The sequence below is a fragment of the Vulpes lagopus genome, chromosome 20 (assembly GCF_018345385.1).
Source record: "Vulpes lagopus strain Blue_001 chromosome 20, ASM1834538v1, whole genome shotgun sequence".
Lineage (NCBI taxonomy): Eukaryota > Metazoa > Chordata > Mammalia > Carnivora > Canidae > Vulpes > Vulpes lagopus.
In genome coordinates this window covers 1,945,206-1,972,611 of record NC_054843.1, presented here as the reverse complement: position 1 = coordinate 1,972,611, position 27,406 = coordinate 1,945,206, and the positions used below count along the sequence as shown (strand labels likewise).

Sequence of the window (27,406 nt, the reverse complement as noted above, 5' to 3'; positions counted from 1 at the left end):
CCTAACCCTGCTCTTGTGGAGCTCACGGTCTGGGCTCTGGTGGGGGAGATAGGTCTACAGAGGGGAAGGGTGTACAGCCTGGCACCTGCCGTGGTGGTGGTGCGATCACAGTGAGGCCCAGAGGGCAGAGCAGCGGGGGAGAGGTCCCATGAGGACCTGTGTCAGCCCAGCCGGGTTTGGAGAGTGAATAGGAAAGTGCTAGATTTAGAGAGCAGAGCTTGAGGAGTTGAGTGGGCTCGGCTGGATGGCGAGGCTGGGTCCCCATTGTCACCACCCTCACGTGCTTGGTGGTAACTCAGCCCTGTCCTGTCAGTTACAGGGTAGCAGAGAGGTTTCTGAAGGGGGCTGCGTGGATGAGGTTTGGGGCCAAAGGCGACGTGATCGCCCTACTCCACAAGGAGCCCCGGAGGCCGGCTCCCACTCGCTCTCGCCTTCCCTCCCTCCCCGCTGCCCGTCGTTCTGCGGCACAGACAGCTCATGGGGCGTTAAGCCAGTTGATGATGAAACCTTTCCCAACCTGGTTTCTCACCGCCTGCCTGCTGTTTGTCACCAGTGGACAAAGGAGGAAGTAGGGCAGGACAGCAGTTGGCCGTGCAGGGAAGTAGCAGCCGCGGGCCATGTGCTGTGCTTGGGGAGGATTTTCAGACAGTCTGTCCGTGTCTCTGCAGGTGTGTCGTGCTCTCTGACCCCCTGAAGGACTCTTCTCGAACTCAGGAATCCTGGAATGCCTTCCTGACCAAACTCAGGACATCGCTTCTTATGTCTTTTACCAAAAACCTAGGCAAATTTGAGGACGACATGAGGACCTTGAGGGAGAAGAGGACCGAGCCAGGCTGGAGCTTCTGTGACTATTTCATGGTCCAGGTACGTGACTCAGCGTGCAGCCACACAGCTTCCTCTTTCTCTTCCTGTCTCTGTAAGTGAGGCGGGCTTTTTGTGGTAATTCTTACTGGCATAGTTTTTAAAACCAAAGGACAACACACAGTAGCTGACAGCCGTTTCCGTCCCTGGGCTCCTCAGGCAGATCCGAGGTGGCCTCCTGGATGGTTCTGTCATCAGCTCTCCTGCTCCTTCAGAGCTTGGCATCTGGCCTTTTATGAAATGGCCTTGTCCTCAGAGTAATTTGGGTTTTGTTAGTATGTTGGGCCTTCCGGGCATCTCCCATGGAAGTGACTAAGGCAGAGAAGCACTGGTGGTGGTGACAGTCCTGAGGACGGAGTTGCCTACTACCTGCATGACACCGTGGGTACTCCTGGGGCTTCCTGGGGCCATTTATTTCCTCTGTGGTTTTGTTCTATGGTCTTGGGTTCCAATAAAGGACAGTCTTAAGCTAGTTTCCAGGGGACCTTTCTAACCCTGCAAAGAGTGACAGGAATGATGCCCTTAGGCTTCATTATTCTTGTTGACCATATTTTGACTGAAAAAAACCTAATTTTTGTGTTTAAATTGCACTGATATGTAAATTACTGAAGAAATACTGCACCTTGAACAAATGAGAGACCAGTTCTGATTAGAAATGTTGACCCTTATCTCAGGCTGTTGCCTGTGTCTTAGTGGTATTTGGGTGATTGGGTGTGTGTAAGGGGATTGCACAAGTCCACAATTCACTGCAGGGTTGAACTGTTGCAAACCTTTCAGTGGCCCAGTCACTTCACCTTTCAAACTTCTTAAACTTGGTTCCTAAGAGTTACCAACAAGGAACGGGGAAATCCGAGTGAACCCTGTGGGGTGGGATTGGAATCTGAGATATCAGAATGAAGCCATGGATGGATAGATGGATGGATGGATCAGAAATACAGACACGTGTGGGAGGATTATATGAATGCATACATTTCCTTTGTCCTCTGACAGGGCCTAGAAAAAAATTATTTCTCAGTAACGTAAACACACTTAGTGCCAAAATCTTGGTTTCTAAACTCCATTCTTAGTAACAAGTGCCAGGGCTCCTTCTAGAAGTCTTTGATTCCAGGGCTGGGGTAGGGAAAATACAAGATGGACCAGGAATAGGACTTAGCAGAAAGTAAGGAAGCACCCTCAAACAAGCTGAATATCCATTAAAAGAAAGTTCATGCCAAGCTCTGAAGGAGCAGGAGAGCTGATGACAGGCCATGTGGCTCAGCAGTTTAGCGCCACCTTCAGCCCAGGGCGTGACCCCGGGGTCCTGGGATCGAGTCCCATGTCAGGCTCGCTGCACGGAGCCTGCTTCTCCCTCTGCCTGTGTCTCTGCCTCTCTCTCTCTCTCTGTCTCATGAATAAATAAATCTTAAAAAAGAAAAGAAAGTTAACACCACCTAAAGGAGCCTCCTCATGGCCACAGCTGGAACAGTCTGTACAATGATGGAACTAGATTTTAACCATGGAATACAATTCCTATCCATGAACCCTCATAGATATAGATAGTTGGTTAGATTAGTAAAAGGAGGAGAAGGTTCAGCTTTTTCATATAGAAGAATGCCAATTTTATTTATATTTTTATTCATTTATCTATTTATTTATCTATTTATTTACCTATTTATTTATTTGAGAGAGTGAACGTGTGCGTGCACAAGCAGCGGGAGAGAGAGAAGCAGGTTCCCCACTGAGCAGGGAGCCTGATGCAAGGCTCAATCCTAGGACCCCAGGATCATGGCCTGAGCCGAAGGAAGATGCTTCACTGACTGAGCCACCTGGGTGCCCCAAGAAGAATGCCAATTAAAAAGCATGTGTCTGGGAAGGCAAGGGCAGTAGCAGAGATAGAGGGTGCCCAGTTGTGTCCCTGCTGCTGAGGGGCCATGGATGGCTCCAGGGGTCATAGAGGCCTTTTCCTACTTCTGGCCTCCTCTGTGTGCATTTCTACACGTTGACACCTTAGGTCCTAAAACTGCCTTTTACTTAGTATAATAGAAATGTTATTTTTAATGCTGCAACTTTAATAACTATGTGTTGTTTCAAAAAGTTGATTGACATTTTTGCTTTTTAAAAACCTTTTGTTTGGGTAATAGGAAGAACTTGCCTTTGTGTTTGAGATGCTGCAGCAGTTTGAAGATGCCCTTGTACAGTATGATGAACTGGACGCTCTGTTTTCTCAGTATGTTGTCAACTTTGGTGCTGGGGGTGAGTAGTGCACTTCTGGAAGCAAATTCATTCTTAGTATAGCTTTTCCCACTTGTAAATAGTCTGGAAGCTGCCATTATTTATTTACCTAATGATTAAATCACCTTTTGTGTTTTTTTTGCAAATTATATGGGATATATTCTCATGGTTCTAATAGGAAATGATAGGAGAATTAAGAATTAATCACTTTCACTGTTAGAGCATCTTAAGAAAGCATTTACGAAAAGGTATTTTTCTGGTATAAGGAGTTGTTTATACATAACAGCTGGCCAGTTATGCTTCTAATTTCCATGCCTTCTTGCTAGCGTAAGAGTGGGAATCGTGTACCTCTGTTGATAAGCTGTCTTTGTAATATTTGAGTGCTCATTGCAGAATTTTAAATGGTACCATTGTACATCTTTTTTTAAAATTTTGAAGTCTTGAATTATTTTAGAAGTTTGAAATTAGCACAATGAAACCACATACAGAGAAAAGAGTTCGTAATCATATTCACTGTGTTTTGGTTGATACTTATTTCGCTAGAAATGACATCGTATTATATAGATGTTTGTAGCTTCTTATTCTTATTAACAGCCCATCATGGACATTGTTCCAAGTTAACAGATCAAGTGTTCGGTTATTTTTGCTGTGGATTCATTCATTAATTCAACCATCCCTTGATGTTGGACTTTTGGGTTGTTTCCATTCTGGCCACCACACACAATTGGGTAATTGCTAGGTATTCTTTTTGAAAGAACGCTGATACAGTTTCTGAAGAAAGGAATGATTTCAAGGAATCCTAGTGCCTACTAGAAAACCTGTAGGAAGATGAGTACTGGTACTCAGCTTGGGCACTGTCTGTCTTCTAGAAATGATGATGAATGGCACCTATTGGTTCTCTCTCCAAACCAAATTTTAGGAAGCTCAGAGTTGGATCTCTTACTTTGCTAAGATACAAATGTAAACATAACCAGAGCAAAGTATTTACTAATTAAATTTTAAAAATTTAATTTTCTTCTCCATATTGTACATATTTAGATATCTTACATATTTCTTACATCATATTTCACATAATTTCTTTGTACACTCAGCTTTTAAATAAATCTTGGATAATTTAAAACCCAAAAGTATTCCTGGACCACATTTTGCAGGTGAATGTTAAGATTGTTCATTTTTGTTCATTCATTTAACGGATGCTTATTGAGAACCCTGTATGTACCAGGCACAGTTCTGAATATAGTAGGTAACAAGACAAAACCTCATCCTTCATGGAGTTTACATGAAAGGGAAACAAGAGTATAGGAATAAAAATCTTCAAGTCAGGTAATTGTAATGAGTGCAGGCTGTCAGAAGGGGTTGTGGGCGAAGGGGCACAGTGTGATGGTAAGTGCTAGGTGGTCTTAGTGTGGTCCGAGAGGTCTGAGTAAAATGTGAAGGGGAGCCAGGAGAATGCTGGCCAGGGGGCCGGACAGAGGGGCCTGCTGGTGTAGGCACCCCCTCAGTGTGCACTTGAGCAGTTCTGAGTATAAGTTCTGGTCAGTAAAGGGTAGTTGCACTTGGCATTTGAGATGTTTAGTGACATCAGTTTGCCAATATTGAGTTGCTTCCTGGTGGGAATGCAGCATGATGAAATGGTACAACAGCTCTCTTTTGAAGTGAGAAAAATAGATTAAATTTTTGCCATATGGGTTGAATGACTAGTTATCGTGGGCTTTTAGGCTTACTTTAAGGCCATGCTTGAGTCTGGAGCTGTAAGTTAGAATTGCGGAGCCTAGTTAGAAATTTTTGACAAGCAAGGATGTTTCCCTCCTGCTTCCTGCTACTACTCTTTCCTTGTACCTACTGTCCTTTCCTCTAGGGCTGTGATTCAGGTAGCTGACATGGTTCAGGTAGCTGACATGGTTGAGTTAGAGACAGGCATGAGGCTTCAGTAAAGAAGGACAGGGTAAGGGAGGCAGAAAGACCACATCATATGAACAAGCTAATGTCTGGCATGAAGGCAGAGAGGAGCTGGCCCAGTATGCTCCGGCCTTGTGCCTTCTCTCAGACCTGAGCACGGAGCCTGAGGTCTCCCTGACGCCTTAGCCCGCCAGGGTCCAGTTGCATCCTGACCTGGTCACGACCCCCTGGGCCTGGTATGTTGGTGTGCCTCATGGTCTTGTGCTCATCATCAATTGCCACGCAGGGGTGGGACTACTCGTGGTAACTGCCCTGTCCCCCCATCACGAGACTGTTCCATGCTAGTGTAAAGGGGCGGGCCCATGGCTAGGGACTAACTGGTTGTTGGGCCACCTGCTGGTACGTGAGTTCTCACAGCCCCGAGTGGGAATCTCAGGAAGGTGAAGTCATCTGTAGTCAGCGCCTTTCATGATGTGTGTTTGTTTAGATGGTGCCAACTGGCTGACTTTTTTCTGCCAGCCGGTGAAGAGCTGGAATGGATTGATCCTCCGAAAGCCCATAGATATGGAGAAGCGTGAATTGATACAGAGGCAAGAAGCCACCCTGTTAGATCTGCGCAGTTACCTGTTTTCTCGCCAGTGCACCTTGCTCCTCTTCCTGCAGAGGCCGTGGGAGGTGGCTCAGCGCGCCCTAGAGCTGCTGCATAACTGTGTGCAGGAACTGAAGCTCTTGGAAGTGAGTCTCCCATTTTCCCAATTTACCGGTTTCTTCATTGTTCAAACAGAAAACTCTGAACCTTGGATCCCAGGCATTGAACTGTTTGGGCCGGCCGGAGGAGAGGGTTCTCTTTTTCTCAATGTCCTTAATTTTTAGCATATGATTTGTATAGTTACTCTGTATGTTGATTATTTAACTGTTCAAAAGTGTCATTCCTGCTGTCAACATTGGGGAGTTCATGTTGGCCCAAAGCAAGACTCTTAGATCAGTTTCTTTATGTAGGTTCTGAGAGAACTTTGGCTCATTCCCTGAGGAAGATCGCTCACCTGCCACACACGCAGCATGAGGCTTTGTAGGCGGACCTTCGCATGATTTCAGAACCACTTTTTTGTGTTGCATGTGAACACGCGGATAACAATGTCAGTGACACACAGCAAGCTGTGCCACATTAATCAGTAGCATGAAGGTTCAGGAAGGTACTTTACAAACATGTATGCACGTACGTTTGAGTGAAACCCGTGAGTGAGGCTGTATATTGTGCGTCAATTATGGAATATTGGCCTTTGAGGATCGATTCCCCCCAGGGCTCCTGCACCCTTACTGCTCACAGAATCGTACACGTTTTGGTGAAGTCGGGGACCTGTAATGACTAGTCTGCGGGGGGAGTCTCACCTTTTTTGTTTCAGTGATGTCTTTACCCAGGGGGCACAGATGCACATACACAGTGTCACGTATCATCTAGAGGGTTCATGGACACCCCTACCTCCCCCACCCCATTCCGCGGTTAAGGACTAGCTGAGCGATCCAACTCCATTTTACAAATGAAGAAAGCAGGCCTGGGAGTGACTAGGTGATTTACCCAGTAACCAGTCACAGAGTCAAACCCTCCACGCCAGACTCGTGTTCTTTCTGTCGTGCCTCCTGCCAGTGCTCCCAGGGGCACAGTTCTAAGAGGTCCCCGAGTGTAACCGTACTGCGTTAGCCAAACCATGGTGGAGGCAGTCCCCCATAATATAGTCACTTTCCTCCTCTGTACCTCAGGATACTGAGGAACAGGCTCAGCACTTAGTTTAAAATGATCTTAAGAGATAAAAATTTTTTTTTCTGACCCAAATGAAGAGAAATTTTCTTAATTTCTAAAGGAGAAATCCCTAGCCTAGCTGAGCCACAAACTCATGAATGTAAGAATTTGTATCAAATTATTATCCTTGCCTAGGTACTTAAACAAATGAGGGAAGCTCCCGCCTTCTGTCCTGAAGTGATGATCCTTTAGCTCCCGTCTTACTGCATAGACCTGGGTGATCTGCTTTGGCTGCTCCGATCCGGCCTTACACAGGGCACTCTGTGTATGTGTGTGCCTGCACACTTGGCCTGATTTAGAGATCCTGTCAGGGGTTGGAGGAGAACTAGGGTGTGCGGTAGAGCCCAAGTGGTTCACACTTAGCATCTGCAAACTCTGGTAACCCTGGGAGGGTTCATTAGCAGGTGCTTGTGAGGCTCAGGGCGCGGGGCAGTTGGGGGATGCTGGGCCCCACCTGTCACCAACTGCAGGATTTAAGAATCTGTCTGAAATTCTTGCTCTTGCCTCGGGAAGTTGACTAGTCAGAGCCTCATGGCCAACCTGCAGAGGAGAGGAGACATTGTCAGTGGCTGCCGCTCCTGGGGAGGGGCCTCTGGCCCTGCAGGGAACCACTTCCTGCCACTCCTCCAGGCTTCTGGAAGGCGAGGGAGCCTGTGGATGTGTTACATACAGCTCCCCGGATCTGCGAGGCCAGCCTAGGGGAGCAGCGGGGAGGCCTCTTGCTCTGACGCCAGCACACAGGCGTCCTCGTCCCAGCACAGATCCCTTCTCACTCCGGCGCCCACACGGTGCGAGTGGGCTGTGTGGGGGCATGTGAGGTGTCCCACTCGTTCTCAGCACAGCACACACGCAGCAGCGTCTCCTGCCCACCGTGGCTTGTCTCTGAGTCCCTGCTACCTCTGGCCATAGTAGGAGCGCATGGAAACAGGTCGGTTACTGCCCTTCTGGCTGGAAAGAGAAGCACGCAAGGAGCAGGTGGTGTGGACGCTTCCTGGGAAATGCTCCTGCCTGCAGGTCAGCGTGTCGGCATGAGGTAGTTGGATCCTCTGCTCCCGTCCTCTGGTGCGGGAGTGCGCTGTGGGCTTTCCACGGGCGTGGTGGTGTGGTGTGCGCCTCATGTCCGTTACACTCTCCTTTCTCCTGGTTCTGTTGTTTTCTGAGCGAATGGGTCATCCTCTGGGCCGTTCCTCGAGGGGCTGCACCCCCACTGTGAATCACGGTTATTGTTCTTTGCACCTTTCTGGTTCTGCTGTGTGCTGTGGAGATGAGTTGACCAGAGCTGAGTTCAGGGTGAGGACATACTACCCACTGTTTGCTTTCTCTTTCTCTGTCCTGATGACCCAACTTCTCGTTCGCTGTTCTCCGCTGTTCTCCTCATCCCCCCACTGGGGGTGGGGTGGTCTGTGACTGTGCCTTCCTTCTGCATCCTGCCACGTGAGTGCCGTGGACAGTAGCTGGGCCCCAGAGGTGCTGCACCCCATGAACTGCCCAGGGCACAATCTGCTGACCTCCCTTGTGCTCTGCTTGTTCCACAGGTGAGCCTGCCCCGTCCTCCAGGGACACCTCCTCTCACGTGTAGTCAGCACCAATGTGAACACCGTCCCCTTGCAGCCCTTTGCTGCGAGCTGCTTTTTGTCCTCTCTGCTCTCCCAGCAATTTTTTTTTAAAGATTTTATTTATTTATGCGTGAGAGACATATATAGAGAGAGGCAGAGACACAGGCAGAGGGAGAAGCAGGCTCCATGCAGAGAGCCCGACATGGGACTCGATCCCCGGTCTCCAGGATCACATCCCGGGCTGCAGGTGGCGCTAAACTGCTACGCCCCGGGGGTTGCCCTGTCCCAGCAATTTGTGATCTTGTCCTTAGGGGTTCTTTGTGCAGGTCAGCTTTTAGGAAGACAGTTCAGCTTGGAGGCAGGGAGAGTGAGCTCTGGAGCCATAGGGCCCACACTCTGGCCACACCCCGCCCTGTGCCTCCCTGCTGGGGACCAGGGCTTGTTTACTTGCCCCTTTGGGCTCCCCTTCTCCGTCCAGGAGATGGAGGCAGACAGTAGCTGCCGTGTCAGTGCTGCAGACCCGCCAGGTAGCAGGTGTCCAGGGAGCTGAGCTTACTGTGCTGCCTGCCGAGTGTCAGCCCCCCGAGGTGCCAGTCAGGTCTTAGTGTGACCCTCCCGTTAATGTCTTCTCGAACATTTCTTTCCAAGGATGGAGAGCCCATGCGGACGTGTGTGTCGGCATTATCCTAAGGCTAGATGCTACATGGTACCTGAGGCAAAAATTATTCTCTTTGCTTTCTCATCTCAGGTTCTTTCTGGAGGTTGGTTTCTGGCGGGGTGGGGGAGGGTGTTTTGTCTTGAGTAAAGTTTTCAGTTGGCAATTATTTGGAAATTATTCTTAGAGTTTCTTTTAAATTTTTGTGGAAACTTAGGGAAAAGACCCCTAAATTATTTATATTTTTTTATACATTTCTATAAAAATAGGCTCATTTCCTGGTTGGGGTGTTTGGCACATTTATATCAGCAGCCAGAAGCTATCATGGAGCCATGGCTTCTGACACAGGCCCGAGGGGGCTTGAAATGGTGCCGTCCCAGGCTGTGCTGATGGAGAGGCCAGGAGCTCAGCCAGCTTGTAGCCTGGGTCCGTGTGTAGCTCTTGTAGCTTTGGCTTCTTTTGTTCATCCTTTTAAGCCCGTTTGTGCATCTCTAATTGTGACACTTCTTGAGCAGAAAATGCTATGTCTGTTTGCTTCTGTGGTTTGTAAAACATGTCCTGATAACCTCCTGGTTGATTTATCCGTTGATCTGAAGTGTCTTCTTTGAGACTGGGAGGCCACACGGTGGCCAGATGCCATGGGAACAAGCCCCACCTCTGTAGTGGGACCTGGAGTTCCCGTGCCAGGGGTGCCACTGAAGAGCCTTGGCCAGCACGTCTGATTGAAAATGTGTAAAAATGGAAATTGTACCTACCCTGTACAGCTGTTAGGGATTGAGGAGTAACATCCATAAAGTAGAGCAGTTCTGCGTGAGCTCAAATGTCTTTCCACAGAGTATTTTTTTCCAGAACACTTAAAAAAATTCCCTCCATTTTTGAAACATTGAATGTATTGTTTATATGAATTTGGAATAAAGATAGGTATCCAGAAGGAAATGTCATCGCTTATTCTACAGCAGGTCCCCTTTTGGGTCTGTGGCCTGTCTGCAGAGGAAGTGCATTCATTCAGTCAGTCCTGTTAGGAACATTTGGATTGCTCAGAATTATTTGCAACTGCATCAGTGTGTATTTTTGTTTATCTCTGTATGTGATGTATTCATTCATGTAGAACTAGTAGCTCAGGGACATATGGGACATACATGTTTTTAAAGCTTGTATTTATTTATTTTTAAGACTTAATGTATTCATGAGAGACACACAGAGAGAGGCAGAGACACAGGCTGAGGGAGAAGCAGGCTCGCTGTGGGGAGCCCGATGCGGGACTCGGTCCCAGGACCCGGGGGTCACGCCCTGAGCTGACGGCAGACGCTCAACCACTGAGCCCCTGCAGGTGTCCCTTAAAGCTTTTAATATACATTGTCAAATTGCCTTCCAGAGAAATCGTCCCATTTTTCAGTTACACTAGCAGTGCCGGTTTCCCTGCATCTTTGGTAAGAAAAAAAAAAAGTAATAATGTGCATATATTTTAATCTTTACCAAATTGTGAGACTATAAGGAAGATATTTTCTAGAAGGTCATTATATATGTTATAATGACTTCCCAAATGATTTTTTTAAAACATGTGTCCCCCTCAGTACTGATTCAATTGGCAGACAGGGTCGACCAAGAAGCACCAGGATCCCAGAGGAGCCACTTGGTCTGGAGACTGGCCAGAGCCAGGCACAGGAGGCCGTCGTAGCCAAGCCACCAGTTTGCAGGCAGAGGCTGCATGTGTTAGAAGCTTTTGGGTTAAACTAGATGAAATAGAAAAGGCGTGCCTTCCGGGCTGGCCACTGGGATCAGCGTTCTGAGGTTCGGGCTCAGCTGAGGACAGAAGCCAAGGCGTAACTGAGGAGAGTGGCTAATGGTCAGTGAGTGCTTGCTGTGGGGCTCCTGGGTAGGCAGGTGGGAGTTGTTGGCGTGACCTGGAGCCATGAGGACCTGATGTGGAAGAGGAGTAGGAATGGACAGGAGGACAGGTAAATGGCGGAGGTGTTGCTGAGGAGGAACTGGAGAGGGTTGGTGGCTCTCAGGAGGAGAGAAGGGTGGGAAGCATTCGGGAGCCAGTTGGTTGCCCTCAGGACACTGGTAAGTATGGGCTGGGGGCATGGTGCATAGATGAGGAAGAGCAGGTCCCTCTTGACCCGAGGAACCCACAGTCAAGTGCACCGAGCCGCCATGGGTATGGAGGGTCAGCAGTGTTGCCCTGCGGTCAGAGGAGACTGTTCGGGTACAGAAGGTGTATCAAGGATGCAGAGGTCCCATCTCTGCACAGAGGCTTCAGTTCAGTTCAGTGAGCATTTCTGTGGCACCTACTGTGTGCTAGGGAAGGTTTCTAGAGGTGGTTTTGGATGATGTATGCCAAGCAGGCATTTATTCTAGGCACTGCATTTTTGGCAGAGAGCAAGATAGACCCGACCCTATCCTGGGGAGTTTACATTTTAATGGAATGAGTAGGTTGGGTGAGAATTCGCCAGGTAGATGTAGGCTTGTGGTGGCAAACGTGAGAGCAAGTTTGGGGCAGAGAAAGTTTTAGTGAAGGGAGCATAAAGGAGCTCAGTCTTGCGGAACGTAGGGGGTGAGACAGGGCTTGCTGGTGAGGCTACAGAGCGATCGGAAGTGTTCATATGTCCTCCCGAAACCTGGGTTTGGTTCCATAGCCTGGTAAGGAGCCGTTGTTGGGTTTGAAGTCACGGTGCCATGAAAGGTGTGGGACCTGCTGGGGCAGAGGGCAGACGGAAGCCCACAATTAGATGGAGGCAGGAGAGCCAGGGACCAAGGCATTAATCCACTGGGGAGGACAGCGGTCTGAACTAGGGCAGTCGGGGTACACTTTAAATAAATGGATTCAGGAAAAATTTATTCATTGAGTCTATTGAATATCTTAATATATGTAAAAGTAAATCTTGATCTCATACCAGATACAGTTCCAGGTGGAGTTTTGATCTAAACATGAAAGATAAAGAAGCTTCTAGGAGAGCATGTGGGAGACTATCTCCACGACCTGGAGGCTAGCAGATATTTCTGACACAGGACCAAAAGGCAGTGACCGTTAAGGAAGAGAGTGTGGGACCAGACTACAGGGAAGAGGCGCGCCACGGCGTGGATATGCAGGCGGGAAGGGCTCTCCCCTAGACAGCGTGAAGAACTCCTACGCATCAGGGAAGGGGACTGAGCCATCAATAGAAGAATAGGCCAAAGAAGCTCTCCAAATGGCCGCAGAGCACATGGACAGGTGCTTCATGTCCTTAATCATAGTGAAGGGCAAACTAAGTCTGCAGCGGAGGCCAGCACACAGCCCGACCATGGCCACCGTCGCAGGGCTCCACCCGTGGTAGCGAGTGGGGGGGGGAATGAGCTCCTTGGTGGCCGAGGGGGTAGCAGTCTGTGCCTGCACTGTGCAGAGTTGTGTGGCAGTACCTGCTGGAGCCAGACGTACACGTGCCCGTGAGCCAGCCATCCCGCCCCGGGCATCTCCACACACAGGGCCACGCGTGTACCAAGAGACAGGTGCAGAAATGCTTGTGGCTTTATTATTATTCATAATTGCTGGAAACGAAATAACCCCGATGCCCATCACGTACCGGGGGTACGATCCTTGTGGTCTGCTTGCACGGCGGCCTAGCAGACGGCAGTGGAAACGGACGACGGCTAGTGGGCCAGGGAGCGGCGAAGTTGGACGCCGAAGAATGTAGACGTTTTGCTTCCGTGTACACAGCGTTCAAGATGAACAGGTAGCAGCCTGTTGTGAGGCGTCGGCCAGGGCTGGGTCTGTGAAGGGGGGTGGCTACCAGCGAGCTGGACGTGGGGGCGACTGAGGGAGAGGAGCCCCGGGGGCAGGGGCGCCGCTGCAGCTTTGATTCTCCGGCAGGAGGTCGACGCGTGCCGGTTCCTTACGATGCGGTGTTTCTCCGTGTTTGGTCTTGGAAAAACATGAAGGTTTAACAAGAGAAAGAATAAAAAGAATAAAGAATGCCTTTAACTGTGGGCTTAGAAAAGGGTAAAATGGCTCTTGGAGTCACTGATACTAGAGGCCTTAGGAAAGGAGGGGGTTTCAAGGAACTAGAGCAGATACGCGGGTATCCCCAGTCCTCAAAAGTTCGTTTTCCACCACTTCACCTTTACAAAAGACCCGCATTCGTACTTGTTCGCAGTAACCAGAGAAAATCCGAAGAGGATTTCCACTTTTAGGGAAAGAAAGGGAAAAAGTGAAAACAGCGTCCAGCAGCCATCCGCTGCACCCCTGCAGCTGTCCCGGGAGCCCAGGACTCCTCGGGGGCCATGAGGGCTCCTGAGAGCCCCAGTCTTGGTCTCCCAGCCCGGGTGCCGCGGGCCTCCCTGCGGGAGAGGGGCACCCGGTGCTGCCCCCTTTAGCCCCCTTTAGTGTGGATTGGTGTACGGGGCTGGGGGTCTTGGCGTCGGAGAAGGCTTCCTGCCCCAGAGAGGCGGCCCGTATCGCAAATAGCGTTCTCCACGGTAGCCAAACCCTGGAAACAACGCAAACGCCTGTCGACGGGGATGGATTAATAGACCGTGGCGCATCCGTAGACGGGCGTAGGGCCCAGCAGAGGAGCCGAGCTGCTGCCAGGCCCCGCACGCTGGGATTGTGGCCTCGAACGGACGGGCTCGTACCGGGCGGTTCGGTTTGTGTGAAGTTCAGCCGCCAGTGACAGGGCAGGAAGGGGTTACTCCTGAGGGTGCATTTTGACCGGGAAGGGGCGCCCGAGGGAACCTTCCAGGTGACGAAGGTGACCTGTTCTTGATTTGAGTGCTGGTTACAGCTGTGAACGTTCCCGGAGCTCCGACGCTCGGATTGCTGCCCTTTACGTCTCACTGTGTGTGTGTAACTCCTTTTTTTAAAGCAACGAGAAGAGTAGGACTATAATTATATTTTAAAGATTTCTGAAAGTCTTAGGTCCGCCACCCTGAAGTTGGGGCTGCCGTGGGGCCCAGCTGTCAGGCCTCGGAGTGTGTAGAGGGCAGCCGGGCCAAGAGGGACAGACATACGCGCGCGCACACAGCAGTGCCAGAGGGCAGCGCCCCGGGAAGCAGCAGGTCTGGGGTGCTCTACGATCCCCGGGACCTGCCGGTTACTGCACGGATGTCTTGCAGTAAAAACTCCCATGGCCTGTGAGGGAAGGTGCCGGAAGGTGCGGCAGTTTCTTCCACTAACCAGAGCCAGTTAGCACGCGAGCTCTCGAGCCGAGCTTGGAGAAGCCGAGCAGCGGCCAGCGAGCGGTCACCCCGGGGTGGCGTGTGTCCCCACACGAGGGCCAGCAAGGCGGCGCCAGCCAGGGCTGGAACCAGCAGCATGTCCAGGGAATAGGATGGACAGAAGCCCCTGTGCTCCTTGGGTGCGGCCTCCTCCAGAGCCTCGGGTGGGAAGTCAGAGCGGCCGTGGGGCCGTGGGGCCTCCGGGTGCGCCTTCTGTACGGCGCCAGGGCTGCTGCGCGCCGGTGCTGCTGCCTTCTGTGCGCCGGGTTTCAAACTCACCAGGGTGGTACTTGTCCTTGGTGGAGACAGAGGTGCCTCGGGAACATCTGCTCACGGCCTTCCACAGAGGAGTTGCTTCTCTCGTGCTGCGTGCCGCCCATCTAGTCTGCTCGCGTCCGGGCCTGCCGTCGGGGCCTCTGTCTCAGGTTCTCAGCTGCTCTCAGCTCCTGCCTGCTCTGATCCCACGAACCTGCCTGTCTGCACCTGGCCCCTCTCAGTGCCCCCCCCAGCCGCTCTCAGTGCTCCCCCCACGGCCCCTCTCAGTGCCCCCCCACCAGCCGCTCTCAGTGCTCCCCCCACGCCCCCTCAGTGCCCCCTAGCCACTCAGTGCTCCCCCCACGGCCCCTCAGTGCCCCCCAGCCACTCAGTGCTCCCCCCATGACCCCTCAGTGCCTCCCCAGCCACTCTCAGTGCTCCCCCCACGGCTCCTCAGTGCCCCCCCAGCTGCTCTCAGTGGCCCCCCCCACGGCCCCTCAGTGCTCCCCACCCCACAGCCCCTCCGGGTGCCCTGCCCTGCGGCAGTTTCCTGCTCTGACTGCTGGGTGTTCCCCTTCCCTCTCTGGGTTCATCGGAGTCAGAAGCCCTGTGGATAGCCATGGTGCGTCCCCTTTCTTCTTGCTGGCAGACAACCAGCGTGTGCCTGAGGACAGGTGGCATGTTCAACAGAAGTTTCCACAGAACGAGTGCGCATGATGGTTGTGTCTTGTGAGGTGATAGTACCAGCATGTGCGGCCTGGAGCCAGGAGGGCCGCGAGGCTGGGTCAGCTGAGAGCCCAGCCTGGGGTGACTGGCAAGGAAAGGATGTGCCCTGTGCAGGCTGCCCAGGATGCGTCCTGCCCAGCAGCTCTTCTGTGCGCCCCTGGCGTGTGGTCCGTTGTCTGGCCAGAGATGCTGCTGACGCTATAAGTGGTTTCTATGGGTTTCTATGCCAGTTTTTCTTCTCGAAGGAGAAGAGTTGTTTATCTCATTATGCAAAAACTGGGCAACTTAGCTTCTATGGGAACATTAGGGGGACTCTGGTTCTTTCCAGTTGGTTCCAGGTCCTTGTATTTGAGCTCAGGGTGTATGGAAGGAGTCTTTTGTGTCGGCATTGGGCAGTCTCCCTCATCAAGGGATGTACAATTACCTCTGCAGTTCCGATTTTTGAATAGTACCAGTTAACATATCTCACCCAACTGGGGTGCCAGTTGGAAGATCCCTTAGTTGTTAGTGCCACCAGGAAAACAGCCCCGCCAACTTGAAGTGTTAGGATGCCGTTGATGGTGAGACGCATTCCTAGTTCAGAGATGCTTAAATGTGGGGAAAAGTGCATCTTAGAATGAGTCATACATATACAGTAGATGCTTTTTGCATTTGTGATGATATAGGGTTTACTTGATTGGTTTTGTAATGGGAAGGCTCAGATATATGCAACAGTAGAGAGGATAATGTGGTGAGCTTCTGGGTCTGCCATCACCAGCTACGGCGGCCACCCACCTGCGTGTACCATTCTTTTCTTTTCTTTATCTGTGTCCCTGTCCACAGTCCCCTGGGTTATTTTTAGGCAAATCTTTGACATCATGTTTTTCTTGTGGGTAATAAGAGTTCAGAGAGTATCTCTAAGCAACAAGAGCTCTTTTTTTGCTTAAGAAATCTAATAATCTAACACTTAAGAAAAATGAATGAATTAAATAATTCCTAAGTATCACCTGTTATCTACTTAATGCTCAGATTTCATGTACTGAGCATGGTCTTCCTGAAACGGAGCTTGGTGCTCACCTGAGGTCCTCGCTTCCACCCTTTGTAATGTGTGTTCCTCAAACTTAAAGTGGTCAGAGTCAGCCTTTTTGTTGCCTTTTCCTAATAAGCTTTTCAAAATATATTATTGGAAGTTCTGTCCCTCCCAGGACTCTCCTTATCACTGGAAATACAAGACCAAAGACTGTGTTTGGATGTAGATCCCCACTCTCCTCTCCAGAGGCGTGAACTGATGTGATTATTGTCACGTTCCATTTCATCCTCCTAGCTGTGTGGACGCAGCATTGAGTTGGGTCGCTGCTGGAGGGGAGCGGTAGAGTGTGGGGTCTGGTGCCTTCCCCAAGCTCTGTCCTCACGCCCGTGCTTGTACCTTCCAGGTCTCTGTCCCGCCTGGTGCTCTGGACTGCTGGGTGTTCCTGAGTTGCCTCGAGGTGCTGCAGAGGATAGAAGGGTGTTGTGACCGGGCGCAGATTGACTCCAACATTGCCCACACCGTGGGTTTATGGAGCTATGCCACTGAGAAGGTAACCGCCCGAATGCAGGCGTGGCTCTTGTTCTGCGCTGTGCCTCTGGGGTGGGAGGATGGAGGAAGCTGTTTGCAGAAGTGTTGTTCACTTAGTCATCATATGGGTGATTCTAGTCACTTTGGGGTGTGTCCAGTCATAGTGATGCACAAAATGGTTCCCTCCCGGTGTCACTCTTCAGCATAGACCATATCCTTGCCCTGTTTGTGCTGAAGATGTTCCACACCAGGAATTGGGGGGGGGGTGAGGGGGGTTACAGAGAAGGGTGAAGTGTCGTGTAGAAAAGCAACTGTCACTCTGTGACAGTGATTGATGGTCAGCCCGTGTGCCCTCTGGGGTCAGGTTGCAGGTGTGGATGGGGCGGGAGGCCTGGAAACCTTGGGACAGTGCAGGTAGGTGCATGGCACAAGCTGAGGACTGCCAGCCTGAGAGTCACTCAGAATTACCACGTGCAGGTGTGAGGTCGAGATAGGTTTTTCTGTTCAGGTGAGAATTACTTACATAGGAAAGCTCAATTTTTTCTAGAATTTAGTTGGATTTTAATTTTTTATATTCAAACTCATAAATTCTCTGCTGACTGCTATTGGAAATTACCTGAAATTGTGGGTTTATCTCAACAGCTAAAGTCCTTGGGCTATCTGTGTGGACTTGTGTCAGAAAAAGGACCTAACTCAGAGGACCTCAACAGGATAGTTGATCTTTTGGCAGGTTTGGGAGCTGAGCGACCTGAAACAGGTACTTTTGTTGTGTATCTGGACAAGTGGTACAGTGGAAAGTAATGAAAATGTCGGTTGTATCTTGGCATGTTTAACTCAAGTCCTAACAATGTAATTGTTCCTCATGTGGGAAATTATACTCCTTGTTAGCTGACCAGATTAATATGCAAGATATTTTATTTGCTTTTTACTAATGTAAAGAAGTGTTAGGGTTAGTTTAAGAAACTGGAAAGATTTCTAAAAATTTTTCTGAGTTTCTCACAGGCTTATACAAGCTGATCATGACTCTCTACAGCCTGTGTGGAGTTAAGATGCACCATCTCCCTCTGAATTACAGGGGATCTACTTTCTGAGCAACATAGACAGACAAATCCTTTTACTCACTAAGTTACTGGTAGCTCATAGAGCCCTCTGGAAGGAGCCTTACCGATTCTTGCAGGTGTAAACCTGAGCGAGTAGTAAGAGTGAGATTTAGCCAAAGCCTGGTGGCCCAGACCACCTATGTGATGTGTGAGGTCACATTGCCAGGCTCCAGCTTAAGACACATCTGATTATCGTGAAAGTGATGGAGTTACAAACTCTAGTCTCAATCAAGAATGAAATATTACACACAGGGGTTAGGATTTTTCATGACTATCCTACTTGGGCAAGCACAGAGGTCGTGATTAGTTCCAGGTGGCATGGCTGTCCGTGATGTCCCCAGGCAGCAGGTGAACTCCCGGACCTGTAGCGTGTGAGGGTGGGTGTGGACTCATGACTGGACTTACTGAGGACGGATAAGGACTCTTCTTTCTTTTCATTTAAGCCAACACAGCTCAGAGTCCTTATAAGAAACTCAAAGAAGCATTATCATCAGTAGAAGCTTTTGAAAAGCACTACTTAGTAAGTATTACAAACGGTAGCTGTCTACCCCTGGCAGAAAACTGTCTCTGGAAGACTTTGCTGCTACGTGGCCTTGGGATAGGGCATGGGATGGTGTTCCCGACCTCCTTCTTGTTGGACTCTTCCGTTTCTTTGTGGAGTCCTGGGGAACTGCAGATGACACCCGGGATGGTTGTTGCTCATGAAACGTTCATTAGTATGCACGGTGCCATAATTAGGCATAAAGGCATCTTCGGGTATTTAAAATTTTGTTCAAAGTGGTATTGCTCATTCAACAGAATAGAAATTATAAGGAAGGATAATGAATGGTTTTCCATGTACAAAAAAAGTACTTTGGACTTGAACAGAGAGGTATTGTACTTGATCTTTAAAAGATTTCGCTTTGGAGAGCCCGTGGGAAGCGCAGTGCAGGCAGGAGCTGGGTGGGCCAGCTGCAGTCCTGAGCCCCGGGTAACCTGGGAGCATTTGGCAGAGCTTTTTTGTCCCTGTTCTCCAAAAAGTGAGAAAACTATTAAAAATGTTACCCACATACAGAAAGTACTCTCAGAATTTCAATGTTTTCTGCCTGTCAAATTCGTATTAGGTTATTATTCTTCATAATTTATGTACAAGTTAATGACTTTGTATAAATCACACATTACATAAAAATTCAACACAAGCAAAGCTGTGAAGTAAACAGTAATGTTGTATTAATAATGAGGTCTTTCGCTTCAGCATTGAGTGACTAAGTGTAAGATTTGTCTAGCGTTGAAGCGTGGTCTGACGCGGGCGTTTCCTTCCCTGCAGGAGCTGTCCCATGCTGCCATTGAGATGCACACGAGCATCGGGAGGACCCGCTCTGCCAGGCTTGTCGGGAAGGACCTGGCTGAGTTTTACATGTAATTGATTGTGAATGTTTCTTGGGGTTTCAAACATGCCGCACATCCAGTAGGAGAGGGTCTCTCTTGTGTGGGGTTGATGTGAAGTGCCCATCAATATGCAGAATGGAAAATGTATAGCCTGCCAACCAGTCAGCATCAGCTTTATTTTCAGTTTCTTCTGAAAGCCAAATGGAGAGATTTTCAGCTTGTTGCCCCCTTAATATCTGTTACCGATCTTTGTGGGTTTTTTATTGCGTTAAATTAACGTAATGTACTTCTGTATATGCAGGTGGTATTTAGAACATACATGATAATTGAGCGTTAAAATTTACTTAATAAAAGAATCATGAATAGTTAGAGATTTATGCAGTGGCATAAATTGGGATGCAGATTCTGAAATATTCTGTTATAAAGCATTTTCTCTAGGTTATGTCAGTTGCCTCGTGGGCAGATTGAAAGCCTGGAGGTCAGCGATACGCAGTACCTGCGTGTCTTCTGTCTGCGAGAGAGGGCTGCTCTGGGCCTGGGGGACACAGGGTGTACAAATGCCGTGAACCTTGCTGGTCTCGCTCCAGCTCTGGGGTTGAGTGCTAGAGAAAAGACTCAGAACTTAGCATATTTCTCATGTGCTTGATAACATCAGCCTATTGAAGAGAAGAAACCGTATCTGGCAGCGTAATTGCTATTTCAGAGCAAGCCCTGGAAAGGGATAGAAATTATAAGGGAAACGATGTTTAAGTCTCAAGTGTGTGCTTGAAATGTATAATTAATGAAGTAATTTTATTAGATGAAACCAGAAAGAATAATTTCACTGATTAAAGTGGCTGCAGAGGGATTCGTAGATCATCTGAGCGAACTTCCTGGTGTTCGGATGTGGTTGGAGCAGTTAGCCGGGCACACACCTGGCTGTGGGCAGTCAGGGGTCGAATTTGGCAAGTCCCGGGTCTCCATCTAGGGAACCTGAGGAGGAAGGGCTCTGTTAACAGCAAAGAAGCCGCAGCCTCAGATGTTGTGAGTGAGCCCGCCTGGGCGCTAGCGTATCCTGCGGCTGGGAGCCCCCACGGAATGGCACCGGTCTGCTCACAGAGACTCGGGTGCGGCCTCAGCTTGCCACAGACTGGCTGGGCGCGCTGGCCTCCACCCGGGGCTGAGGAACGGTCTGTAGATTCCCTGCTCTAGGACGTAAGAGGCTTCGGCTGGAGCTAGTGACGGGGGAAGTATTGAAGGTTCTGACCCCTCTGAAACACGAGGACATAGGACCACCAACACGTAGTTTGAGAGCTTGAAAATTTATGTAATTTGAGAATTTGAGAGCTCTCATTTCTGTAATAAGAGTAGGGTGGTGAATGCTGGGATGTCTCTCTCCCAGGGGTGCCTAGAAAGGGGAGTGCTTGTTTGGCCTTGGCCTTGGTCCCGTGAGTTCGGGAGCTGCAGCCCCTCGGGGAAGGGCCGGTGGGTATCGGCACTGAGGCTTTGGCCGGCTCTCCTCAGCTGTGCTGTAAACTTGTTTTATTCTGAACATCTTGACAGTTTAAATTGGGCCTGGAAGATCCTCTCCTGGGTGATATGTGTTGCTATTTAAATTCTCCAGAGTTCTCTGTAAATCTCTGCAGCCTGCTCAGGCTGTTTGCCTGAGTTGCAGCGTGGATCAGGCGCCGTCTCCCTCTGGGCCCTGCAGACGGCTTCTGTGCGTGTCTGTCTTCAGCGGGTGCTGTGGCACCGGCTGAGACTCAGAGCTTCCTGGCTAACTAGCTGCGTGCCTGTGGACACGTCCTTCCCTTGCCTTACGCTCAGCGTTCTATGTCAGCTCGCAGTAGGGAGCAGCACCGTCTTTGTCACCCTGAGATTCCCTGTGAAAGTCCTTTGGCCAGGGTGCGATGCTGGGCACAGCGTGAGGGCTTCTCACCAGCACGTGTGTCAGGTCTGCTCATGCGCTCCCGAGTGGGTCCGCCCCTCCCTCTGGGGAGGTCAGGGAAGGACTAGGATGGCGCAATGTCACGGCATGGGCTTGCAGAGGGTGGCGGGCAGATTATGATGATCGTGAACCATGACGACAGCTTCTGTTTGTTGATTTGCAAGGAGGAAAAAATCTCCACAAAAGGCAGAAATCTATCTTCAAGGAGCATTGAAAAATTACCTGGCTGAGGGCTGGGCGCTCCCCATCACGCACACAAGGAAGCAACTCGCCGAATGTCAGAAACATCTTGGACAAACTGAGAAGTATCCTTTAAATCTGTTATTCCCTCGAGAGGGGAGCCTGGTTTCTGTGCCCGCAGGGGGTGTTTAATAAGCACCTAGTAGTTCAGAGAGGAAAAGCGTACCTCGTACTTACGTACCGTGTCCAATGATAAATTAGGTGCAGAGTTGACGTGTCTGATCTCCCTTTAAGTTCCTGGTAACTTAGCCCAAGCAGGATCCCCATGGGGCTGCACCTGGGGACTCCAGGGACCGTGGAGCGGGTTGCACCCAGCGCCACTTGGGGTGGGGTCCTTTTCCCAGACCCCTTGACTCTCCGTCCAGCTACCTTCAGACCAGTAGCCTTTTGGCCAGCGACCACCACCTAACTGAAGAGGAGCGGAAACACTTCTGCCAAGAGATCCTCAGCTTTGCCAGCCGCCAGACAGATAGCCCAGGTCAGACTCGCTCTTTGGGGGGCTTTTACAAACCTTTTTTTTTTTTTTTTTGATTTATTTGTTTATATTGAAGTCTAGCTATCGTACAGCTTTCTGTTAGTTTGGGTGTAGGACAGAGGGAGTCAGCACTTCTCCACATTCCTCATGCTCAGCACCTCCTTGCTGCAGGTGCACTCACGTCCCTCCTTTTGCCCATCCCCACCTGCCACCCCTCTGCCTCCAGCACTTTGGTCTGTATTTAGGAGTCTGTTGTTTTGTCTGTTTTTTGTTTCTTCCTTTGTTTTGTTTTGTTTTGTTTTTTAAATTAATTAATTTATTTATTTATGATAGTCGCACAGAGAGAGAGAGAGAGAGAGAGAGGCAGAGAGAGACACAGGCAGAGGGAGAAGCAGGCTCCATGCACCGGAAGCCCGACGTGGGATTCGATCCCGGGTCTCCAGGATCGCGCCCTGGGCCAAAGGCAGGCGCCAAACCGCTGCGCCACCCAGGGATCCCTGTTTTGTTTTTTAAGTCATATATTTAAGAAATATATGGGTGAGACCATCAGGTCTTTGTCCCATTTCCTTATGAGAGATACTGAGCTGACACATGGCCCGGGTCAGAGTGACTTTTAAAACTTCTCATCGTGAAAATGTTCAAATGCTATAGCAAAGTAGAAAGGCTAACACAGCGTGTGACATCGGCTCAACACCTAAGCTCAGCAGCTGTGTGGCAGACGTGGATCCGTGCTGTCTTACTGCTGAGCTTCACCACGGAGCCCCTTCGCGTGGCCTTCTGAAATCAGAGGTGCCCCCAACCAGCCGAAGAACGAGGTTCTAACAAACTTCTAATGTTTAGTGGAGTCGAGTCGGGGACCACATGCTGCTGCCTTTGATTGCTGTACTTCAATTCTCTTTTAATTTAGAATAGTTCTTCCCATTTCTTTTTTCTTTTTCTTTTTTCTTTTTTTTTTTTTTTTTTTTTTAAGATTTTACTTATTTATTCATGAGAGACAGAGAGAGAGAGACATACAAACAGGCAGAGGGAGAAGCAGGCTCCATGCAGGGAGCCCAACATGGGACTCGATCCCGGGTCTCCAGGATCACACCCTGGGCCGAAGGCAGGCGCCAAACCGCTGAGCCACCCAGGGATCCCCTCTGTTTCCTTTTTTAATATGCCAGCTTTACTGACATAGAATTCACCCATTTACAGTGTACAAGTCAGTAGCTTTGAGTATATTCACAAATATGAGCAGCCATTGCTAAAGAGTTAATTCTAGAACATTTTTATCTCCCCAAAAAGAAGCCTTATACTTCTTCCCAGCCTTCCTCCTGCGACCCCCACCAGCCCCTGGCAACCACTGATCCACTTTGTATCTCTGTAGACCCCTATTCTGGGTATTTCACGTGAGTGGAACCGTACCACGTGGGATCCTTTGTGACTACAGTATGTCACCGAGCATCTTGTGGTTAGGTGCCCGTGTCCGTGCTTCATTCCTCCTTGTAGCTGAGTAATAGCCCGTGGTAGAGATGGACACGTTCCATTTATCCATTCAGTTATGTGACATCTGGGTTTAAGGCACTGACATTTTAAAGACTTGGAGTCAGTTCCCTCATGGGCTTTCCCACCTTCTGGAATTTGTTGAGTGTCTCCTATTAGGAGCATCTGCAGGAAGGTAGGTCTGAAAGGCTTAGATTTAGGCTAATGATTTGGCAGATTTACTTCACAGATGGTGTGGTGTGGTGAAGTTAAATTTATTGTGACATTTAGCTCCTCGTGTCTAGTTGATCAACGAGAGTACTTATGTAAAATAATTACTGCTTTAGTCAACCCGGGCTGCTATAAGAAAATGCCAGAGACCAAATGCTTAAACTAAACATCAGACATTCTTTCTCACCATCTTGGACGCCAAGCGTCCAAGGTCAAGGTGCTAGCAAAGTTGGTTTCTGATGATACTTCTCTCCATGATGTGTCCTCACGTGGCAGTGGGAGAGACAAGGACAGAGATGGGCTTGGGGTGGGGAGGGCGGAGAGGAGAGAGCAAGGGACCACTGCAGTGTCTCCTCTGAGAAAGACACTAATTCCTCATGACCTCACGTAAACCTGATTATCTCCCAAAGGACCCCCTTCCATGTACTGTCACATTGGGGGTTTGGGCTTCCACTTCAGAGGGGGACCACAGTGCAGCCCATAGCGGTTACTAACTTCTTGGAAGCCCAGTGCTTCCAAAGATTTTGGCCTTAGGTAGATAAGGTCGTTGATTACTGGGGTGTATTTCACTCACATTGAGCCATCTAAATGGGTTTCCCCGGAGCAACGTGGCCTGGTTTGTTTTTGTAGATTCTGTAATGTGTCCAGAATGGTCATTGGTAGAACCATGTGACAGGTCTGTGATCCTGTGGAGTTTTGCTTCTCCTGCCAGCATTCCTTGACGTCTCTGTATGAATAAAATATTCTGTGATTGTTCACTGTTTTCTTGTGTTTTTAGGACACTAATCTCCGCACGTCCTTCCTTTAGTTGGTTGGTATTTATTAAACACTTAACCAGTCAGTCCGGTAGCCTTGTGGATTTTCTCAACAAGCCAGGTGCTTGTAGAAAGGAGGCCAGAGTATGTGCTGCCCTGTAGTCACTGTGGGGCTGGGGCTTCAGTGCCCTCTTGGAGTTTAGGAGGTGGGGCTCCCCACTTCATTAGCTGACTTCATAGGTTGGCAAGCACCTGGGTTTATTTCCAGATATATTGGGGGTGGGGGGGTAGAGGATGGGCGGATATAGACATCTTTACTTGAGAATTTCTTTATGTAGGTGAGAAAGTGGTGGGATTCTTCAAAACAGCTCTGAGGATTGGACTGTTTACTAATATTGTTTTGAAATTCAGGTTCAGAACTTACAGTCCTTAATTTTCAGATTTTATGATTTCCAGGAGCTATCTAGGCACCCATTTATGTTCTCCTTTTGACAATATAACGTGTTTTGGTGTGTGAAGATAGTATGGGGTCGGGAAGTTTTAGGCCGTCTCTCTTGAATAGCAGTGCCTCTTGCCTGTCACGTTGAGTCTATTCCAACAGGCCTGGCAGTAACCAAGGCCCTGCTGCCTCTAGGTGGTCTAGAGTGAGACATGGCGAGTAACTCGTGGTGATGTGCGTTTACAGGTCACAAAATAGTACTCCCTCTGCATTGTTTTGCACAACTGAGAGACCTCCATTTTACCCCTTCCAACGCTGTGGTCCACGTGGGCGGTGTTTTGTCCGTGGAGATAACCATGTGCAGTCAGATGCCCATCCCCGTCTACGTGGAGCAGATCGCCATCAACGTCCACTTCAGCATCGAGAAAAACAACTACCGGAAGACCGCTGAGTGGCTTACCAAGCACAAGACGTCCAACGGGATTATTAACTTTCCGGTGGAGACCTCGCCTTTCCCCGCATCCCAAAACAACTTACCAGCGCTGGAGTTGTATGAGATGTTCGAGAGGAGTCCTTCTGATAATTCCTTGAACACAACAGGGATTATATGCAAAAATGTCCATATGCTCCTGAGAAGGCAGGAGAGCAGCGCTTCTCTGGAAACACCGTCAGGTGTGGCTCTGGAGGATGGGGCCCACGTGCTGAAATGCAGCGGCGTAACACTGGAGCCGGGGGCCAATAGGATCACGTTCAGGACACAGGTAGGTGTCGGGGTGAGGAGCTGACTTGAAAGATGGTCAGGAAGGGTTTCAAGCTCGCCAGAGCCGTTGGAAGTGTGGTGAGAATCCTGTAGAGGCCTCGGTGCGTTACCCTCGTTTTTGTTTATGTCCTTAAAGAAAAATAGCCTAATATTTAAAAAAATCTTTTATATGCACACAATTTTATGACAGTTGATGCATTTTGCTTCTTACCGTGGGTAATTATTTTTGCTCCCACTGGATTGAGAGTTTTTCCCCTTTGTATTAAAATATACCCTCATTTGTTGAAATGACATTCCAGAGAAGATGGCACGGTTTCATGTCAAACTTTGTTTTCCTTTCACTGGCTGCATGGATATCAAAACAGCGGCACCTGCTCTGATACAAATCTTCCCCTCAGGCAGCGTGTCCCGTGAGGCCCCCTTGACCCACGAGGACTCAGCCAGTGCAAAGTGCAGCTGCTGTCACTAGGCCTTAGTCTAGGCTCAGAGCAGGTCTCAGATCTCAGGCAGAAGGTTCCATTAGACCTCTTTCAGGGCAGCCCCGGTGGCTCAGCGGTTTAGCGCCGCCTTTAGTCCAGGGCGTGATCCTGGAGACCCGGGATCGAGTCCTGCGTCGGGCTGCCTGCATGGAGCCTGCTTCTCCCTCTGCCTGTGTCTCTGCCTCTCTCTCTCTCTCTCTCTCTCTCTCTCATGAATAAATAAATAAAATCTTAAAAAAAAAAAGACCCCTTTCAGAAGAGAATGCCACAGATGACATTTATTAAATTGAAGGTACGTTCTTAGAAGCGGACAGGGAGATTTAAGCATCAGTTATTCAGAAAATTTTCAACCGAGAGACTCTGAGGGCTCTGGCGAATGGCCCGCAGGCTGAGGTAGAACCATCGAGTAATAGGTGAGAGGGTAAGGAAAACGGGCATCTCAGGGATGGTGGCGCAGCCTTCCCTTGGGAAGTCCATTACAAGAACGGGGGGTAACTTTCTGAACACCCGACTTTGACCGTAGGCCAAGGAGCCTGGAACATACACGCTGCGGCAGTTGCGCGCCTCAGTGGGCCCCGTGTGGTTCGTCCTGCCTCACCTGTCCCCGCGGGTGCAGTACGACGTGTACTCTCAGGAGCCGCAGCTGCACGTGGAGCCGCTGGCCGGTGAGTGGGCCGCCAGGGGAGCTGGGCCGCTCTCGCCGTGGGCCGCGCTGCGCTTCCCTCCCTACACGGGAGCCCCATCCAGAGCTGCTGTCCTCCCCTCCGTTAAGTCCTACAATTGGAAGGAGTTAGAAACAAATGATCGAAGACCATGTGGCACTGGATTAAAACACTAACGAGTGAATTTCTCAGTTGTTCAGGCTGAACAGGATGTATTTATTTGGCTCATTTCTTGATTTGGGAAAAAAAAAATTCAAGGAAGGCATTTTTTTCAGTGTGTCCATACTCCTTGCTTTTCTGATTTTGAAGTCTCCCCGGCCGCCAGGAAAGGCCTTGAGATGTTGCCCAGCCTCTCTGACGGTTCCGTTGGAGGAGCGCTCATGAGGAGAGCTGAGCACCGCCACTCTGAGGGCCTGGGACACCCCAAACCTGACCCGGGACCAGCCGCTGGTGCTCCCGCCCCTGCTCCCGTCCATGGCCCTCACTCCTGTTCTTGCCCATGCCTTCCCGTCCCTCTCATCTGGCCACTCCTCCTCCTGGGTCCTGATCTCTCGCCTTCTCCCTTCTGTCTGCCCTGGCGCAGGACTCCGGGGGACCTCAGCCCATCTCCGCCCTCCCCATTTCTGTCCCGAGGAAAGCAGTAGCCGTATCTTCCACCCAGTGGGTCCTGAAGGTCTGACCTAGAAAAGCCAGAACAATTCTGAGTAGCACCAGTACATTCGATTTCATTAGCCTGTTCTTTAGCCTCCTTGCTTGCATCTCTCTTGCTAACATTTGGGACGTTCATAGATGTGGTTGCCACCGTGAGCCCTGACTCT

General features: G+C 49.8%; 1 protein-coding gene across 3 annotated transcripts in view; it reads left to right on the top strand.

Moving 5' to 3' along the window:
• The window catches only part of TRAPPC10 (trafficking protein particle complex subunit 10), an 86,556-nt gene that overhangs the window by 38,536 nt on the left and 20,614 nt on the right, over positions 1-27,406 (top strand). For all 3 annotated transcript variants that reach the window (XM_041735133.1, XM_041735131.1, XM_041735130.1), the window contains 11 exons: positions 669-864; positions 2,982-3,093; positions 5,459-5,706; positions 16,567-16,713; positions 17,334-17,448; positions 18,235-18,311; positions 19,098-19,189; positions 21,251-21,391; positions 21,692-21,804; positions 24,934-25,448; positions 26,450-26,591. In XM_041735133.1, the coding sequence (XP_041591067.1) occupies positions 760-864; positions 2,982-3,093; positions 5,459-5,706; positions 16,567-16,713; positions 17,334-17,448; positions 18,235-18,311; positions 19,098-19,189; positions 21,251-21,391; positions 21,692-21,804; positions 24,934-25,448; positions 26,450-26,591 (1,807 nt within the window). In that variant the 5' untranslated portion in view covers positions 669-759. The remainder of the gene's footprint in view (positions 1-668; positions 865-2,981; positions 3,094-5,458; positions 5,707-16,566; positions 16,714-17,333; positions 17,449-18,234; positions 18,312-19,097; positions 19,190-21,250; positions 21,392-21,691; positions 21,805-24,933; positions 25,449-26,449; positions 26,592-27,406) is intronic.